Source organism: Pelophylax lessonae (assembly GCF_965119305.1).
Source record: "Pelophylax lessonae genome assembly, chromosome: 3".
NCBI lineage: Eukaryota > Metazoa > Chordata > Amphibia > Anura > Ranidae > Pelophylax > Pelophylax lessonae.
This window is the reverse complement of record NC_138770.1, coordinates 608,590,406-608,610,995: the sequence shown is the minus strand read 5'-3', so window position 1 is coordinate 608,610,995 and position 20,590 is coordinate 608,590,406. Positions and strand designations below refer to the sequence as shown.

The following is a 20,590-nucleotide window of genomic DNA, read 5'->3' as shown; positions in this document are numbered from 1 at the left end:
ATTCAAAATAGATTTATTGCTAATGTTATTGATTTTAAAAAGAGACAGGCCCATGACAGGTTTATTAGCAAGATTTGCATTTCTTTATCATGTAAGTATACTTGCATAGACTCACACCAAGCCAAGTGCTCATCAAAGGACAGCATGTTGCAACCATACAAGCTATCAATCTGACTGTTACAGTAAATAATGTTTCGTTGAACCAACGGGCCAAAAAGTAAACTTCTAGTTTAAGGTGGAACTCTGACAACTTTGGGAACTGACACAAATGGCATTTCTTTTGACATATGATCATTAATAAAAAAATAAAAGTTGCAAAAATATTTAAATCATCAAAGAGGCACATCTGTCCCATCCATGTTGTCTTCTAAACCACGGTAGAGCAAAGCCACTGCAGAAATAAGAGGAGTGACAATTAGCATACATTTGGGATTGTCAGCTTTTCAGTTCATATTCTATTCCAGCTAATACTATGCTGCTAAATATGATGGTAAGATAGGCAATGCATGTGGTTTTAATGCATTTTGGAAGGGTGTTAAAGCAGAACTTCACTTTCTCAATCAATATTGACTATTTTTAATCCTTATGCTGCTAGCATTAGTAAATAGATAGGAAGGTATATATTTACTTGCTTTAAACTTTTACATTTTTTTTTGCATGTCCTATAAGTTCCTTCCTGGTTTCTAGGCCTAGGCAGTGCCATCTAAAGAGCATTAAAGGGCCCGTGCAATGCAGTGCACTGGGGCCCTGCCTACACAATCACCCACGAGAATAAAAATGCAAATTATCGATAAAGCGATATTTATTGGTACAGCAGTACCAGGCTAATGACGACAGCTTCCAAGTTCGGCGGCTGGGTCCGATGAACACACACAAGGACGGTATTCAGACTCGACAGTCCTGTGTGTGCCTGTTCCCGTAGAGGTGGACAGGCATTCCTGCAGTTTGGGCCCCCCTCCACAGCCCAAGTGGCCTGACAGCAGCGGAGGTCCAAAAGGCGCTTGCCACCTGCTAAGTTCGGCGACGGGATGAACACAGGATTCATGACTAATGCTTGGCTGGGGCTGGGTCGCTGGGCAGGTGGGGTCCCCCTGGCAAGTGGGGCCCTCGGGCAACTGCCCACCGTGTTCATTCGGTAACATGGCCCTGGGCCTAGGCAAATTATGTCATACATCCCAGGAGTCCTCAGGGGGAGAGGAGGGTTTTTTTCTAAGCTAAGCACACCCCCCTGCCTGCATGCAGATGGATTTCTTGAAGTAAATGCTATGAACCATCCGTAAAAAAAGGGGGGTTGAGATGCACCTGCGCTACGGAATGTGTATTAAAACACCTAATACTGAACTTTTTGAAATGGACCAGATGGTTATGCTGCCTCCAACTTACCACTAGGGTAACAAGATATTGGGGGTCGGGATGTGTTGGCTTGGGGCGCTACCACCTTGCACTACCCAGTTGTGCAAACATTAGTTGTGTGTTGGTCCCATAAAAGTGCACCGTGCTCACTTAAAATGGCCAAATAGCCAAGGTGTGCAAAGGAATTGTAAAAGTGCTGCGTGCTGTAAATAATACTAAAAGTGCAATAACTGCAAATACAGTATTATTTAAAGTGTACTTGTGCTGAATAGGTTGGACCATCTATGTGTCAATCGCCAGATGCAGGTTGTAATTCAACCAGACAGGTTGTTAATAGGAGGTAGGTTAATGGTTAGGCAATATCCCCAAGGGCCAGCTAATGCGCATAAGGAGAAACTGCAGTGACCTCCATGATTACAACATACAAGCAGACATGCTAATTGAGCGATTCTTGGAAAAGGGATATAGAAAAAAAGAATCTCAGTATAAAAGAAAAAGTTTTGAAGATGAAGAGAGAAGATATGATACAAGAAAATAAACAACAAAGAAAAAAATACAACAATATGGAATTTGCCTTCTTCACAGGATACAATAGACAACATAAAGCTATAGAGAAAATTATAAAGAAGCATTGGCCTATCCTAAAAGCAGACAAAACACTGAAACAAATGCTGCCCAACCAACCCACCTTTATCTACAGAAGAGCACCCACGCTAAGAAATAAGTTGGTAAAGAATGTGGTAGACCCCCCCTAAAAGAGTACAACTCCCTACCAACCTCAAAGGTTTTTTCCGTTGCATAAAATGCCTGCCCTGCAGAACAAACAGAACACAAGAAAGAAGGAAAACAACATTCAGGTCCACATCAACAGGAAGGGAGTACAAAATCAATGAGACAATCACATGCACAAGCACGCATGTAACATACGTGATAGAATGCCCTTGTAAATTACAGTATGTAGGCCGGACCACCCGTCCTTTGTTCGTAAGAATAAGGGAGCATGTGAAGAACATAAAGAAAGGCTTTGACAAACACAGTCTATCACGTCACTTCAAGATGGCACATGCCAAAGACCCCTCGGTCATGACTTTTTACGCAATTGATAAAATCAAGGGAGACTGGAGGGGTAGCAACAAAAAAATCAGTGTATCTCGCAATGAGACAAAATGGATATATTTATTACAAACACTCCAGCCTGAAGGCCTTAACATAGACATTGACTTAAACTGCTTCATCACTGATTTTTAGACGCTTTCCACCCCACTTTGTATTTCTTCCTGATTAAATTTAGACGCCCATCATGTGACTCCCACATGATCTTAAAAGAGTTCCACCCAAATCCTTTTATATAACATTTTTATAAATTTTACAACGTTTTTAACATGGCCTTTATACTTTTTACATGCGGTTTTAGCATACGGCCATCATGCATTTTGTTCTTATTTTTTATATTTTTATATTCTATATATTTTATCATTTTCTTCCACCCTCCATCCTCATGTATCTTTTAAATCTCTTATATGATACCATCAATTACCTGTAATATCCCTTAAAGGCAAGAACTATTCCTTTTGATACCTCGCAATGGAGGAAGGGGAATAACCCCCCTGCTCCTGAATAACAACCCCTCCAACATGAAGGAAATCTTGAGAGGTCAGATGCTTCTAATATATATATATAATTTTTAACTTTTAATATTTTTCTCATAACTCCACCCCCATCTTCATTTAGTAAGGTCACACATATTTTATTGTTTATTGTACTAATAAGTTTTAATATTCAGATTTTTTATCTTTTAATCAATTTTAAATAAATTCTAATAAAGTTTGGTTTTTATGAATGACGGGCAACCACCCATATTGCACATACTTCTAAGCACCTCTATGCACTTTTTTTCACCATTTCCGTTTGCACATATTACAACATTATCACTTTGGTATTATCTATTAGAAGTATATATCCTGATAAGCATATGGGACCCGCTGTCTAAGGAAGTTCACGTGATGTAAACAGCCTACCGTATCCATGTTATACTGACCAGTTATAAAGGGCTCCGAGTTACCAAGATGGCCGCAGCGTAACTTCATTGGGGTTACCAATATGCTGGAGGTAAACAAAAAGGTCACTAGGATACGGAGGCTTATATAAACTCCGGGAGTACGTAGAATGACACCGCCCCAGATGACGTCGCAGTGACGAAACGCGTAGAGCGGCAACACAGCGTCATTTGTCACTTCCGGTTAGTTGGTTTCGGCCGGTGGAACGCAGAAGCGCCGAACAGCCGAACGCCAGGATACACCAGACAAGCTGACAGTGAACTTCCTAACAGTGAGTTAATACTAACTTCTTCCCCCGATATACTACTGTACTACGCAATGAAAGTCTTCTTGGTTTTTGTACACTGACTCCCTAGATGTTTTCACATTAATACCTGCAAACGATCGAGTGCAATCCAGGAGCCCCGCAGGCATCAAAGGGGAGAAGCAATAACCAAGCCGGCTTTGGAATAAGGGAGAGCCTCTGGTAAGTGCTTTACCTCAGGTATTAGCACTTGCACTCCCAGCACGTGTCAAACGGGCGCAACTCACCCACCATTGTATTTATTAATATTTTTACTTTATGTGATCACGGCTATAAGTTTTTACTCCCCACGAGGGAATATCACAATAAATGGTTCAATGCAACAACTGTTTATTCACTCATTAGCACTTTGGCACTTTTTACTGAATAGTACCTAGCAGGTTGAATTACAACCTGCATCTGGCGATTGACACATAGATGGTCCAACCTATTCAGCACAAGTACACTTTAAATAATATTTGCACTTATTGCATTATTGCACTTTTAGTATTATTTACAGCACGCAGCACTTTTACAATTCCTTTGCACACCTTGGCTATTTGGCCATTTTAAGTGAGCACAGTGCACTTTTATGGGACCAACACACAACTAATGTTTGCACAACTGGGTAGTGCAAGGTGGTAGCGCCCCAAACCAATACATCCCGACCCCCTATATGAACCATCCGCCCTTACTCAATATGGCAAAACAATGCTAGGTGGTGATTTCTCAACAAAATAAAGCATGGAGACATAGAGAATGGGGGAGTTTGCTTTAAATATATAAATGTAAAGTTTTCGGTTTGTGGTGCTCAGATGTAGTGTACTTCCACTTTAAAGGAATTGTGAAGTCTCAAGGTTTTTACCTTAATACATTCTATGCATTAAGGTGAAAAACCTTCTTTGTTGCAGCTTCCCCCCAGAGCCCCCCTTTTTCTTACCTGAACCCACCCATTCCAGCGATGTGCACAAGCCCAGCGGCTCCAGCTGCTGTCTCTCCTCATTGGATAGATTGATAGCAGCAGGAGCTATTGGCTTCCGCTGCTGTCAATCAAATAAAGTGACACAGGAGCGGGGGGAAGGGGCTGAGTCCTGCTATCTGTGTCAATGGACGCAGAAGCGAGACCCGGGAGCGCGCCCTCATGGGTGCCCCTATGGAAATCGGCTTTCTGTCAGGGCTCCCGATGAAGGGGAAATGCCGGGAATGCCGACGGGGCACCCCACAAGAGGAGAATTGGGGTTTCTCAAACCCGTGCACAGAGCAGGTAAGTATAACATGTTTGTTATTTTTACAAAAAATCTGAACCTTTACAACCACTTTAACCATTTCTGGACTTGCTGCCGCAGTTTTACATCGGTATTTTGACGTTAAATACTGGTGTTATGGCAGCAAATAGCTGCCATAACCCCGGTATATTCTTACAGGGTAAGCGGTCCTCTTTCACATAAAAGTGGTCCCAGTGGCAGATTTGCTGCAGGAATCACTTTTATGGGTGGCGGGAGAGGTGCCCTGCCGCTTCCCAGTCGTTTCCCCTACTTACCGGAGCTGTCGGTAGCGGGGAAAATAATCTGGTCCGTCCATGTCCCAGGCAGGACTCTATGGCGTTGGAGGACCGGAGCAACATCATGCGTCACTTCCTCCCAACGGCCTTAAAGGGCCAATTTTTCTTCATGTTAAAAAAAAAAATGAAATTTTTTTTTGCTTTTAAGTGTAGATGTGAGATCTGAGGTCTTTTTGTCCCCAGATCTCACATTAAAGAGGACCTGTCCTGCTTCTCTCTATAAAAAAAAAAAAAAACCACAAAAAAAACCGACCTAGATCGGTGGGTCAGCGCTCACTGTCACAACATGGATGAAGAATTACCATACTCACAAACAGATCAATTATGAATTAACATAACATAAAGGAAGCAAAATGAGAAACCTCGTCCATGAACCATCAACCTTCACTGGGAAGTGTCCATGTAGATGGAAGAAACAAATTCTGGTGAGAAGTTTTTTAAAATCCAAAGACTGGGAAAACTGTAAAGACCGGCAGCTCCTGAAAGAGGTAAGGGATCCCTCCGGACATGCAGGAAAAAGAGAAAGCAAGGGCGCCAGGTCACAAGGAATAGTAAAACAGCAGTGACTTTATTGTAGTAACTTACATATATAAAATCCAGCATCAGCCTAGGCAGTGGCGAGGGGAGATTCTCACAGTGATGACAGATGGAATGTGATCAGCTGGAAACCCCGCGGTAATCCCGAGATGTGCGTGCGGACTGTCCATGCACTAGGCTATAGCTGAGCGTAGCGTAGGCTCCCTGGGTGAGCAGCCTCGCTAATGCCTGTGGCCGGAAGTGACGCGATAACACACTGCCGGTTCCTCCATGGAATCCGACAGGGGTCATGCGGCGGAGCTAAAAGTTGACCGCTCGCCCTCCACTTTTTTGCTCCGCCGCATGACCCCTGTCGGATTCCATGGAGGAACCGGCAGTGTGTTATCGCGTCACTTCCGGCCACAGGCATTAGCGAGGCTGCTCACCCAGGGAGCCTACGCTACGCTCAGCTATAGCCTAGTGCATGGACAGTCCGCTCGCACATCTCGGGATTACCGCGGGGTTTCCAGCTGATCACATTCCATCTGTCATCACTGTGAGAATCTCCCCTCACCACTGCATAGGCTGATGCTGGATTTTATACATGTAAGGTACTACAATAAAGTCACTGCTGTTTTACTATTCCTTGTGACCTGGCGCCCTTGCTTTCTCTTTTTCCTGCTTCTTTCTATTACAAGGGATGTTTACATAGCAAGCCACTTGCTATGGGAGCACTCGGCAGGGGACAGGAGCCAGGAGAGCTTTCAGGGGACCAGAGAATAGAAGATTCAGGGCTGCTCTGTGCAAAACCACTGCACAGAGCAGCTAAGTACGACATGTTTGTTATTTTAAAGAAAAAAAAAGGAACATAAATTATAAAGTGGGCCAGTCCGTCGCTGCAGGGGCAAATGGATTTTTGACTGTCTTTGACTATTGGATATGGACAGAAACATATGTTTTTGGTTTCTGGGTTTATCTGTACTTAACATTTGACTGCATCATTCTTTCATGGGTAAATACTCTCTTTAGGGGATTTTACATCCTTTTTCCCTGCCTAGACCAATCAGTTATCTTCCAGCCCAATATTCAAGATCTCGCTGTATGGCGTGTGAGATATTTATTTGCTTTTATTCAGGGTGTATATTTTGAAAATTCTATAACACATCCGGATCCTGAGGAAGCCCATGTTGTGGGTGAAACGCGTCAATCCACCGCATCGTAGGATGTGTTATGTTATGTGATACACCATGGATATTGCTGTATTTTTATGTGTTGATTTTATTATTTTCTTTTCAATAAAATTTGTATATTTTTTTATAATCAGTTTTTCTTTCATATTTTAGGCATTTTACTTGTCTGCTGGGATTCGCCCTGTAAGACTTGGTTCATTCCTAGATTTATTTAATTTACAGGGAATAGTGCCGATATTTTATAGACAGATATTAACTCTCCACCCCAATTTCTACGAATGTAAAGTATCACTCTAAAGATTGGAATGACTAATTATATATCCCCAGCCCCCCTCCCTAACACTCACCACTACCTTAAAGTTAACTATACATGGCTAGATTTTTCTTGGAAACCAGAAGAACAAAAGTGTAATATATTGCAGCTTACTGTAATGTTCTGGTACCTTTGGGTACCCTAATTACTCTTTTCCTAAGTGTATGCGCCCCACCATTCTCTTTTGGTAAGGTGCGCATACACCTTTAAGACTGATGCTGTCATCACTGAGCGCCGGACTGAACAGCTATTTAAATTACCAGCTTTCACTCACATGTGTTCGTTCAACCTGCTTTGTGCCTTGATGCTAACCTGTCTTGAAGCTCTCATGCTTGCAAGCATACCTCGCTGTCGGAACCACGCTGCGCTGATCCCTGTATCCCGCTACCGGATCATCAGCTCTTGTCAAACCTCTCCTCTGCTACATTGCTACTAGTGATAAGTACCCCACAGGGGAAACCTCTATAACCTTCATACTAAAGCTTACACTATCTAGCTCTGCATACTAAGGACTATTATTACATCTGCATTATCTAAGATTGCTAGCTCTTGAGCCTACTACCATCTGCTCTTGCACTGGGTTGGTCTCTCCTGTATGTTCACCTGCTACTCTATCATCTGCTACCATACATGATTGCTAACCTATCTGCATCCCATCTGCTACTATCTTACTTTTAAGAACATTTCCTTTCAAGTGTCTGTCATCTACCATCTCTACCCAACCGGTCTCTTCAGCCTATCATCACTGTGTTACTATATACATAAGTCACTCTAGGAACATCTTATTGAGTGTGTGTATTTACTTGCTGAATTGAGATCATCCACACATGATGAGTCTTGGGAGTTGGGATTGGTGTCTCAGCGTTTCTCTACATGACTACTGAAGTGGAATATTTCTGCAGCTGTAAATCCACATCATACATAAAACGCAGGAGCGTTACACTTACCAGTCCTGAAATGTTAAAGCTGCATTCTTTTTTTCTTTCTCAGGTTTTTTCTGTTTATTTTTACCTGATGATCCTGCCATTAACACACTTCTTTTCCTAAGGTGACTCACTGTACTGTAATTCTGGAGGAGCAGCGTTGTCACCTCAGGCTGTTTACTGCTGATTTGGAGTACAGAACAGCTCCTTATATCCTCATCTCCTCATTACAGAGGGAGAAATGTTCTGTAGTCCAGGAGGAGTGAACTCCAGCAGGGCTAATAACACTGCTAGGGATTTCAGTGCAGGTCAGTTAGGAGCTCACTGGATTTCCAGCACATCAACAGGTTGTTGTTTCTTTTGTTTTTTTTTGTACTTGTATTTAAAAAAAGGGATGAAACAAGAAAAATGTGCATGTGTTAGAGAAATGTACCTAATATATTTTTTTTATTTTGCCCACACATACAGATAGAAACCTGTAGCCAGTTTATGAAGAAAACAGAAAAAAATAGTATGCATTCGATAAGATTTACCGTACCTCGGGTAAGGTCAGATCAATGGTTCCGCTTTTATTCTTGTCCAAAAGATTAAACATTTCTGGAAGGGAACAAACAAATGTATTTTATTTACTATGAGATCATTTCATAGAGCCACTGGCCTTTAATGTGTGCTGTCAGTGTCCTGGATGGCATTAAAGTAGACTGAGACTCATCAACCATTTCTGTAGCAGATAATAACTTCCTTTAAGCTACCTACTCCCCCCCCCCCCCCCATTCCTATAACTGTCTTGCTGCTTTTCATAAATGATTGTTCAAATGGCAAAGTATCCCTAGATAAGTGAAACTCTTGTTGCGTAGAATTGTGTATCAAATGAATTACATCAAAAATATTTTTTTTTATGAATAAGTAGCCACAATCTGTTCACAAAATATTACAAATAATAAATAGTGCAAAAAGTTCATAATAAATAGTCCAGTGCTCCACAGTTCAATGCGTTTAGTGAAAAGATGATGCTCCAACTTGCCCACATGCAAATACAACAAACTGTTTGTAGTGCAGCTGAAATATCCCCAATGGGAAGTGTGTTACCGCTGTGCTCTATACAGTATGTGAAAATTGGTCGCTTACCGAATCAAATGATCCCACCAAGAGATCATAAGCGTGTGAGTGGAAGCGCCTCTGAAGATAAGTGGTCAACCAGCTCCAGGGAATGTATCCAGGCTTATGGTGCTAATTAATCCCAGTCGATGCCTTCTGAGACGAAACGCATTGGATGGAGCTAGTAACATGACCTCAATAAGCACGGACCACACTGCAGGCGGCCTTGCAAGATTTTATCCCAAATCGCTCAAATTCATTGTCCTTGATGTAAGTGAAATTTTTTTTTTAATAAACCAGCTTTATACGCATTAATGCACTATGAGCGTCTTCTGTTATCTTTTATAACCACATGATATGGTTAACAAGATTAAGGAGCACCATAAACCTGGATACATTCCCTGGAGTTGACTGACCACTTGTCTTTAGAGGCGCTTCCACTCACACACATATGATCTCTTAGTGGGATAATTTGATTCAATAAGCTGCCAATTTTCACATATAGAGCACAGCGGGGCTCTACACAGTTTGTTGTATTTGCATGTGGAAAAGTTGGAGCATCATCTTCTCACTAAACATATTGAATTGTAAAGCACTGGACTATTTAAGTTTTTGCACCCTTTATTTTTTATAATTTTTTGTGCACAGATCGTGGCTACTTATTCACAAAAAAATATTTTTGATGTAATTCACTTGATACACTGTTCTAGGCAACAAGAGTTTCACTTATCTAGTAATACTTTGTTTTATCTCTAAGATGCTAGTAAATTGTGCTGCACATTTAGGCCTCATGTACACTGCTGCAGACAAACGGACGTTTAGGAGCAGTTGGCCGTCTTTTTCAGCAGCCCCTGAACTCTCCTCTATATTATCTTATCTGTCCATGTACACTGAGACGTTTATAGTTGTTTAGAAGCAGTTGAGTTTAGTGGCATTTTTTTTAAAGCAAAAATAATGCATGCAGACGGAAGTGTATAGGCATTTGAAACGCCCAATGCTTGTAACAGCTTGAAAACGTGTCTAAACACGTTTATAAGCATTTTGTTTATAGGTGTTTTCAATGGCGACACATTTCTGACCATTTTACAATGTAAAAAGGCTGGTAAACGCAAAGGCCACTAAACGTGCCTAAACGCGGCATGTAAACGTGGCAAAACTGACATTTTTCAACCGTCGGTTATTAGCTGTCAAGTTCCAACGTTCAGGAGAGGTTTTCAAACATCCCGTGTACATGAAGCCTTAAAGCAGGGGTGTCAAACACAATTTAATAGCGGGCCGCATCAGCATTATTATTGCCCTCAAAAGGGCCGGTTGTATCTGTAAGACTAGATGTCCAGAGCATCCCCTACTCTTACATAAGACATCAAGAGCCTCCCCCACCCTTTCTTACATCACAGTGCACCCCCTTATCTTGTGCTGCTGCTGGGAAGAAGCTGTAGGCATTGCTGAAAAGCAAAAAGTACAGGGTCTGGACGAGGGCCAGAAGAGGGCTTGAGCTCTTCAGCTGCAGGAGAGGTGCAAGGCCCACATGAAATGGCCTTGAGGGCCGGATTCGGCCCACGGGCCTTGTGTTTGACACCTGTGCCTTAAAGGAATGCCATAAGGGAGTATGCACTGGCTTTCCAGGGGCCAATTATATGTCTCATGTCTCACTTTCAACATGCTTACTGGCATGGCCTTTATCCATAAATACAGGACAGAAGCAGGCAAGGATCATTCAAAACAAAACTGTACTTTTGTATAAATTACAGTTATACCAAAGGTAGCCAAGCTAACCTGATTAAAAGAAGCCTGTCTACCATCACTATTGTCAGCAGATGACTCCATAGAATTGGGATCAGCTGTGCAAGCATGGTCAGGGGGAAGAAGATTTGGAAAGATTGTAGTAGGCCGTTTTCCTAACATCCAAGTAAGTAGCTTTTTTTTGGGCACTGGACTGACAGGATACTGCATAAAGGTCCAGTTATCTGTACTGTATACATATACTGTATAAATCGGCTGCGTTGGATGGGCACTGAAAAGGTTGGACACCTATGGCCTAAAGCCTTAGCCATGCTCCAAAATGTAAAAGTCCCTAAATGTCAGCACTATAAAATGACTGCCCTGTGTAATGTCTGCAGGTACTTGAGAGTTTTTGGCTTGCTGATATTTCACTTACTGAACAAAGTCTCCAGGCGTATCATGCAGGCAACAAACGCATCAAAGTTTATAGTCAGGTCGTTGGAAGCGTAGCGCTGAGCAATGCTCTGCTGGATCTGGTTGTTAAGATTAAATCCTGCAAGAAAACAATGTCAGTGATTATTCTTTGATACAATGTCAGTGATTATTGATATTTTTTTTTTGTTAGGCTTCGTTCACATTTTTGCGACTCCAAAATTGCTTGATTTCGAGTGTGACTTTGATGCGACGTTTACACTCTCTGTCACTCAAGTCAAAGTAGTCCTGGAAACTTTTCAAACTCACTGCAATTTTAAGTTGCATGGATTTGAACAGGTTCTATTGAAATCAAGGGGCTGTGACTTGTCATGCAACTTTGTATCCAAACTCGCATGACAAGTCGCACAGGTTAATGGAAACTTACTGGGAAGACATAAAGTGAGCTTAGCATACATACTAAGCAATGTGTCGGTTTAACATGGGTATTTATTGCCTCTCATAGAGACCCAGAGAGAATAGATATCAAGAGTCACTAATTGCTTCCTGGGCTGAGATACCGGCTCAGAGATAAAGCAATCATGTAAATCCTGCATGTCCAGTTCTCGGCTGACACATTTCTGATACAGATCAGTCTTTGCTGCACCCTCTGACCTTAAGGCCCCTTTCACACAGGGAGTCCGTCAGGCGGACTCCGTTTTTCTCAGTGGGGGATCAATTCGCCGATCCCCCGCTGAGCAGGCGGATGGCAGCTCTGTCTCTGCGCTGTGTGCAGAGACAGAGCTGTCAGGTCCCGCTGTTCTCTATGGGGGAATCGGATGGAAACGGACCGTTCTCATTCGATTCGATACGCTGGACGGATGGAAAATAGGGTTTCCATCCGTCCAGATTTGACGGATCGGATCGGATGTCAGCGGACATGTCTCTTCATGATTTCTTGCACTGGGGCCCTGAGAAATCTAGTTACGCCTCTGATTTTGACATCTAGTATCTTTTCTTTAGGAGCTTTCCACTTCATATACAAAATCACACCTCTCTAAGACCCTTCATACCACATGACATGAATCCTCTTCTTTACACAAGGTGGGTCTTTTTTTTCAGCTTCTGACCACACCCTTGCAGGAACAGACACCCTTTTATCTGATTGGGACAAAAACACCCTCCAAATAGGCAGGGCTGCTGATAGGGGGGGGGGGGGACCAGTCCTACTGTAGAGGGCCTGGGCACACAGGATGGGCCCCAACAGCACGGGGTATCGGTGTGCTTTCTCCCCCTCCTGACAGCTTTCAGCTGCTGCAGGGAGAGGCACAGACACAGGGCATCGTTCCTGTAATTGCTTCTCCGACACTGATCACCCTCCCTGTGTGCCCCACTTTTACTGTTACACCCCCCTCCCCCCCAGAGCACTGCAGGATTCCCTGTCCTGTAAAAAAGAAACAAATTCTAAAGAAAAATAATAATAATTAAACATTGTAATAAATAATTTAAGAGAATTGTAAAATAAAATAATTGTAAAAATGTTTACATTTAAAAAAATATATATAATTATTTATTTATTTAAATGTAAAAAACAAAAAAGGGGCTAATTTACAGGTTCTCTGTTATGTTGGTGTCCGATAAAAATAGTTTTTAGTGAAAAATACTGTCTTAATACATTTAGGGAGGTGGGGGGGGGGGGGGGGGGTTGGGGCTGCCAGGTAGGTTATACGGGGCCCTGTGATTTCTACCAGCAGCCCTGCAAATAGGGCATATGATCCCTTCACCATGCTAAAGTAGGTGAAGAAAGGCAAAACTTTGTAAGGAACTCTTACATCAATTTTCAATAGAACACAGATATAAGTTACCTGCATTGTGCAACGCCATCCTCATTTCATGGGCATCCATGGTGCCTGACCTGTCAGTGTCTGCTTTACTAAAGATATCCTGTATGCAGGGGACATTTAATGTGTAAGTGTTTTTGCATTAAATTACTTTGTTATTTTCGATATTAAAATTCCAGAAATTTTTAAGACATGTTTTTTTATTTAAGTAAATGTGAAATATATGAATAATACATGTTAATATTACATAATAAATGTATAGTGGGAAGAGTAAGTTACCACATATTTCTGTATCTTCATCCAGAGGGTTCTAAATTCTACCAGACTCAGCGTTCCAGTGCCATCCATCTTAACAGATTTAAGTCAAGGAATCATTTTTTTATGTGTCATAATAGAAGTTTCTGAACTGATTATTTCCCAAGAAAACTGCCTGAACTGGAATTTGCACCAAAACCAGCAACAACCAGGAGGAGATTAAGGGGGATATGATCTACATGTATAAATACATAAGGGGTCCATATAGTGAACTTGGTGTTGAGTTATTTACTTTAAGGTCAACACAGAGGACAAGGGGGCACTCTTTACATCTAGAGGAAAAGAGATTTTGTTTCCAAATACAGAAAGGTTTCTTCACAGTAAGAGCTGTGAAAATGTGGAATAGACTCCCTCCAGAGGTGGTTCTGGACAGCTCACTAGATTGCTTTAAAAAAAAAAGCCTGGATTCTTTCCTGGGTGTACATAATATAAATGGCTACTAATATTTATAGGTAAAGTTGATCCAGGGAATATCCGATTGCCTCTCGGGGGATCAGGAAGGAATTTTTTTCCCATGCTGTAGCAAATTGGATCATGCTTTGCTGGGGTTTTTCCCTTCCTCTGGACCAACTGCGGCTATAGGATTGTGTATATGGGATTGTATGGTTGGGTTTTCTTAACTGTTTTTTATTGGTTGAGCCAGATGGACTTGTGTCTTTTTTCAGCCTGACTTACTATTGGCACTTTTCCACTGCAAGTACCGGCTCGGCTCCACTCGGCCCTGCTTGCCGCGGTTTGGTTTTCCACTGCATGGTACCGCATGGTACGGTGTTGGAACGGTTCGGTACGGTTTGCTTTTCCACTAAAGTAGTAAGTGGGTGGGATAACAATGATTCTCTGACCAATCAGTGGCTAGTAGTGACAGTCAAGGCTGCATGCAAAGGTTTGTGGGATATGATATCTGTACGGCCCTGTTGGGACCACAACTGAGGTGGTACTGTTTAAGCGAGCCGTACTGTTCGGTTCCATGTAGTGGAAAACCACTGCTGTACCGTACCGAACCGTTCCAACATCGTACCATGCGGTACCATGCAGTGGAAAAGCGCAAAAGCGAGACGAACCATTCGGTACCATGCAGTGGAAAAGCGCAAAAGCGAGACGAACCATTCGGTACCATGCAGTGGAAAAGCGCCATATGTAACCAGGTACTGATGAAGGGACCTTCCATACTCTTACTAGTTCAGTCTACCATTTATAAAAAAACTATTCTAGACCAGTAGGGATGATTTGGGACAAACTGACTTGGGCCAAAACGTTGTGGAAATTCTCAATTTCACTCAATGAGCTGCTTAGGTGAAATTTGACTGAAATAAAAATCAACTTTTTATTTAAAGGGTGTTTTTCTTGTTTGGAAGGGTGGCAATTGGGGTAGTTTGTTTTTAAAGGGTAGTTTATTATTGATAAATTATTTGGTCAAGCTTTTGAGCCTACTGCAGCTTTTCCATAATTACAGCCTGTGTCTGACATACACTATATTTTCAAAAGTATTGGGACGCCTTTTGTTACATGCATGAACTTTAATGGAATCCCAGTCTTAGTACGTAGGGTTCAATATTGAGTTGGCCCTCTCTCTCTAGCTATAACAGCTTCAACTTTTCTGGGAAGGCTGTCCACAAGGTTTAGGAGTGTGTCAGAAGGGCATTTGTGAGGTCAGGCACTGATGTGGACGAGAAGGCCTGGCTCACATTCTCTGCTCTAATTCATCCCAAAAGATGCTCTATCAGGTTGAGATCAGGACTCTGTGCAGATCAGTCAAGTTCCTCCACCCCAAACTTGCTCATCCATATTCTTATGGACCTTGCTTGTACATTGGTGGGCAGTCATGTTGGAACAGGAAGAGGACATCCCCAAACTGTTCCCACAAAGTTGGGAGCATGAATTTTTCCAAAATGTCTTGGTATTCTGGTGCCTTAAGGCCTGTACACATGATCAGATTATCGAACGATCTGTTGTCCATTTTTTGTGGCATGCTAGTCTGATGTGGAAAGTGAAGAGGTTATTTTCATACGAATTTTCCCATACGACAGAAATTCTACTTCAGAAGTGATGTCATGTGTTGGATTGCTTTGTATGTGTTCTTTCGTCTCTGAGCATGCCTAGTCTTGCTCTTAAGATTTTTTTCCATCGAAATCTGTACTAATGAGACGAAAATCAGACGTTGTTTTGACGGATGACAAAAATTATATAGCCTGCACATCAGGATTTTGTCAGCTGAAAAGTCGCAGTTGGCTGTCGAAAGCATCATACTAACAATCCGAAAATTTAGGAGTCTTTAGGAGGCCTTTAGGAGTTCCCTTCACTGGAACTAAGGAGCGAATCCCAACCCCTGAAAAACAACCCCACACCATAATCCCCCCTACAAAACATAATTTGGACCAGTGTACAAAGCAAGGTCCATAAAGACATGGATGAGCGAGTTTATGGTGGAGGAACTTGACTGGCCTGCACAGAGTTAGGACCTCAACCCGATATAACACTTTTGGGAGGAATTCGAGCAGGGACTGTGAGCCAGGCCTTCTCGTCCAACATCAGTGACTGACCTCAAAAATGCGCTTCTGGAAGAATGGTCGCACATTCCCATAGACACACTCCTAAACCTTGTGAACAGCCTTCCCAGAAGAGTTGAAGCTGTTAGAGCTGCAAAGGGTGGGCACACTCAATATTGAACCCTACGGACTAAGACTGGGGTGCCATTAAAGTTCATGTGCGTGTAAAGGTAGGCGTCCCAATACTTTTGACAATATATTGTATATCTGCAACAAACTGTCACAGAAAGGATACATCCATGAGGGAAATCATCTCTCTGCACGTTGCCATTGTAAATCCAGTTGACTTTAAGTCTGTTCCTAAATAGAGAAAAAAAAATAAAAATCACACGTTCCCATCAGTCTTTTTGAAGTGCTGTAACAAGGGCTAAGGTGTATCTAAACCCAACAACTAAATTGTAATATACTTCAGCCTAATAATCCTTAGATCTTGTTGCTGTATTCATGGGATCACACACAGCATTCATACTCTGTCAATCCCTAGACATGCACAATGACTACAAACAAATACTTTATTGGGAAAATATTTGGCCACGGCCTTTATTATTGGTTTCAAAGTAACATATTGTTAAAACTCATTAACTTCATACTAACAGCGATATCATGTAAACTTTTACTTTCAATTCCATAAATTCCAACTCGGCTATTACAGCTCGAGCTGAATTACCACATAACTTTATTCCTTTCACTGTCCCCCTTTCCAATGAAAGGTGACCCACCACATTATAAAGGCCGTGACAAAGGGGAGGGGGGTGAGCTCCTCAGCGTGTCCATCCCGCGGTGACTGGCAAAAATTCCAGTCAGAGAGCCCCTTTTATTAACTCTCAAAGGGCTTCTAGCAAATTCTACCTGCTTCTAAAGCTTCCTACCTATCAGGTAACAGACTCCCCTTAACCACGCCCTTACCTGTAGGGGAGACCTGAAACCCTGAGCTGTGGTGATCCCCTGAGGGAAAAGGGGGGCCTTGAAACTCCTGTCCCCCTTTCCTTACATTTTCATTTTTCAGGCTCACAACATTTTCAGCAGGTAAAACAAAGACAAAAAACGAACCCACCTACCATATCTTAGGACTGAGAAACGGCAATATATATCATTTTAGTTTTTGATTTAGGTACACTTTATTAGTGAGCACTGTAGCATGCTGGATATCAATAAACTCCCTAAGGAGCCCAGATCTGTGTACAAAAGTCATTATAACTTCTCTTGGAGATGCAAAATATAAAAACTGCAGCTCTGGCTGCAATATTCACTTTGTCTCTCGTGTTGTCCCCCACAGCAATTCCTTTCTGCCATTAGATGCCCTCAGTCCGGGCGTCATTCAACCCGGAGTACTGAGGACATCCTATGAATGCTGGGTATTATTGATCCACCCAGGGGGCCCCTTCATGGAGCGCTGCACTCACAGAGCAATATTGATGTCATTTACATCATTACCACTCGCAGCATCATTGAGGACTGCCCAACATTAGAAAGAAGCAAAGAGGAAGAGGACCTGTTACATGGCCAGCCTGAAGACAGAAAAGTCTGAAGAAGAAAGTACGTTTTAAATAATTATAAACATAAAATACATGCGGGGGAAGCAAATCTGGGGTAGTCAAAGTTGGGCTTTAGGCTAAGTTTACACTGCCACGACCAGAAAGTCGCAAAACTTAACCGCTTGACAACTGCGCACAGTATATTTACTGCGGCAGTCAGCCCCGGCCAGGCAGAGTGACGTAGATCTACGTCGCTAGCCTGTCACCGGGTTTTGAGCCAATAGCGGGCGAGCGCGCGCCCGCTGAGGCGCACGCCCGCCTCGGCTCGCTCACAGAGGAGAGCGGGAGAAAGGCGGATGGCTAATGTAAACAAGCCGCCTATCATTCGCCCCTGTGTAAAAATGGAGATCAGACGGTTCTACAATGTAGAACCGTTGATCTCTGTTTTTACAATAGGAGACATGTCCCATCACAGTTAGAAACACGCCCCTAGGACACACTTAACCCCTCCCTCTCCAATACAGTTAACCCCTTCCCTGCCAGTGTCATTTTTACAGTAACCGTGCATATGTATAGCACTGATTACTGCAGTAATGTCACTGGTACCCCCAAAAGTGTCAAAAATGTCAGTCAAGGGTCCGATCTGTCCGCCGCAATGTCGCAGTACCGCAAAAAAATAATAATCGCAGATCGCCGCCATTACTCGTTAAAAAAAAAAACCCCAAAAATGACAAAAATCTTTCCCTTTGTTAGTAAACGCGATAACTTTTGCGCAAACCAATCAAAATACGCTTTTTGCGATTTTTTTTTTTACCAAACATATGTAGCATAAAACAAATTGGCCGAAAATGTTAAAAAATTTTGATTTTTACATTTTTTTGGGGGGAATTTCATATAAAAAAAAGTGAAAAATATTGTTATTTTTGCAAAATTTATGTTTTTTTTTTTTTGTTTATAGCGCATGATCAAAAAATCGCACAGGTGATCAAATACCACCAAAAGAAAGCTCTGTTTGTGGGGAAAAAAGGACGTGAAATTCGTTTAGGTACAGCTTCGCACGACCGCGCAATTGTCCGTTAAAGTCACGCAGTAAAAAATTGCAAAAAACCCCCTGGTCAGGAAGGGGGTAAAATCTTTATTTATGGGTGGTCAACACTTAAATATCAAAGCCATGTAAGTGATATTTATTATCAATAATTGTTAAAAGGGAAGGCAGATTGATTGAAAAAATATTTGCTCCCTCTAGTGGCTAATCTACAAATCTATATATTTAATAGAATAAAATATGAAACAAATAATGGAATATGGAAAGAATTATGGAGGAGCAAGCAAGTAAATATCTGAAGGTCCTACACAAAATGCTGCAAGACCTATAGCCTAGTACACACGGGCAGAATGTCGGCCGTCATCGCGGCTATTTCAATGGAAACCGCCCGACATTCGGTCTGTGTGTACGGCAGCCGGTCCGACAGAAGCTGGTCGTTCGTTGAAGGTTCATAACCGAAAAAGGTCTGCCGACTAACTCCTTAATTGGCGCTCGGAGTGTTCTGGCATGGGGGCTGTCCCCCTTTCAGTACACAATAGCTCGGCAGGGGAGATCATTGTACTAATATCAAATTGTTAGTACAGCGACTCCAACCGGAGCTGTCATTTTTTTTTCTTCAACCTGCTGGGTTGAACGAAAAAAAAAAACTAGTAGTGTGTACAAGGCTTAACTCTCTTTCGGTCAAGTTTTTATCACTCACTTTGATCTCAAGATAAGAAATGGGGGTGGGGGTGGTGGTGCTGATTGGGGAGGTGGGTGGTGTCACATGGACAAAAAGACACAGACAGCAATAAAAAAAAATGTTAGAATGTCTAACCCTTTCTCACTATATTAAAATGTGTTTCTGCCTCTTTACCCATTGGAGAAAGTGAATTAATGTGGATATTTTGAAATCTCTTGAATGGGACGGAGATGGCAATAAAAACCTGGCAGATGCTCTAATCTTTTCCTTACATACTGAAATCAGAAGAACAGGCCTTTAAAGTAAAAAATGCAGTAATAAACTGAAATAACAGGCCACTAGAGAGAGCAAATATTTTTTCAATCAATCTGCCTTTCCTTTTAACAAATATTAATATTAAATATAACTTACATAGCTTTGATAGTTAAGAGTTGACCATCTCATAGACATGTTTTGTAGGAAGACCTGTGTGGTTGAAATGTTATCTCAACAGTTGCTTATAACAAGGGACAACTGCATTGAGCCACTGAAAGATCCCTCTAGTGGCCAAAACTCTATGTATTTTCCCTTTAAATTCATTAGTTTGGTAGAAAAGATAAACTTACTTCTGGCCAGAAGTTTGTTGAGAATTGCCTGAATATCCTTGGCATTGATTTCTCCTTTCTACATAACAGATAAGAACCAATAAGCAATGATATAAAAGACATCAACAGGCAATGTAAAGAATGATGTTTGATGCTTCAAAGTACAAAGACCCAAATCTAATAGTTACATAAAATCTTTTCTTCTGGATAGTACAATAAAATTGTTGATTGGATACTATAGATCAACCTTTCTCAACCTTTTCAACACAGAGGAACCCTTGAAATAAATTTCTGGTCTAGGGGAACCCCTGCTAAAAATTAAAAATCTACAACTCATGACACATTAGTGTGACAGTCAGTGGGAAGAATGCTCCTTAAGGCCCGTCGTACACACGATAAGAAAATCTGAAGGGAAATTTCGTCCGACGACCGATCTGCCGATTTTCGGATTGTTAGTATGGTGCTTTCGACAGCCGACTCCGACTTTTCGGCTGACAAAATCCTGATGTGCAGGCTATAAAATTTTTGTCGTCCGTCAAAACAACGTCCGATTTTTGTCTCATTAGTACAGATTTTGACGGAAAAAAATCTTAAGAGCAAGACTAGGCATGCTCAGAGACGAAAGAACACATACAAAGCAATCCAACACATGACATTACTTCTGAAGTAGAATTC

At 41.9% G+C, this 20,590-nt stretch overlaps 1 protein-coding gene across 1 annotated transcript in view; it reads right to left on the bottom strand.

Moving 5' to 3' along the window:
- Positions 1–209: 209 nt before the first annotated feature.
- Positions 210–20,590, bottom strand: part of LOC309551061 (calpain-8-like) — a 113,433-nt gene continuing 93,052 nt past the window's right edge. Inside the window, exons 14-20 of the mRNA XM_082251503.1 lie at positions 19,937–19,994; positions 16,365–16,429; positions 13,548–13,616; positions 13,293–13,371; positions 11,453–11,569; positions 8,735–8,793; positions 210–391 (exon numbers count right to left, since the gene is read on the bottom strand). Coding sequence (XP_082107629.1) covers positions 368–391; positions 8,735–8,793; positions 11,453–11,569; positions 13,293–13,371; positions 13,548–13,616; positions 16,365–16,429; positions 19,937–19,994 — 471 coding nt within the window. The 3' untranslated portion in view covers positions 210–367. The remainder of the gene's footprint in view (positions 392–8,734; positions 8,794–11,452; positions 11,570–13,292; positions 13,372–13,547; positions 13,617–16,364; positions 16,430–19,936; positions 19,995–20,590) is intronic.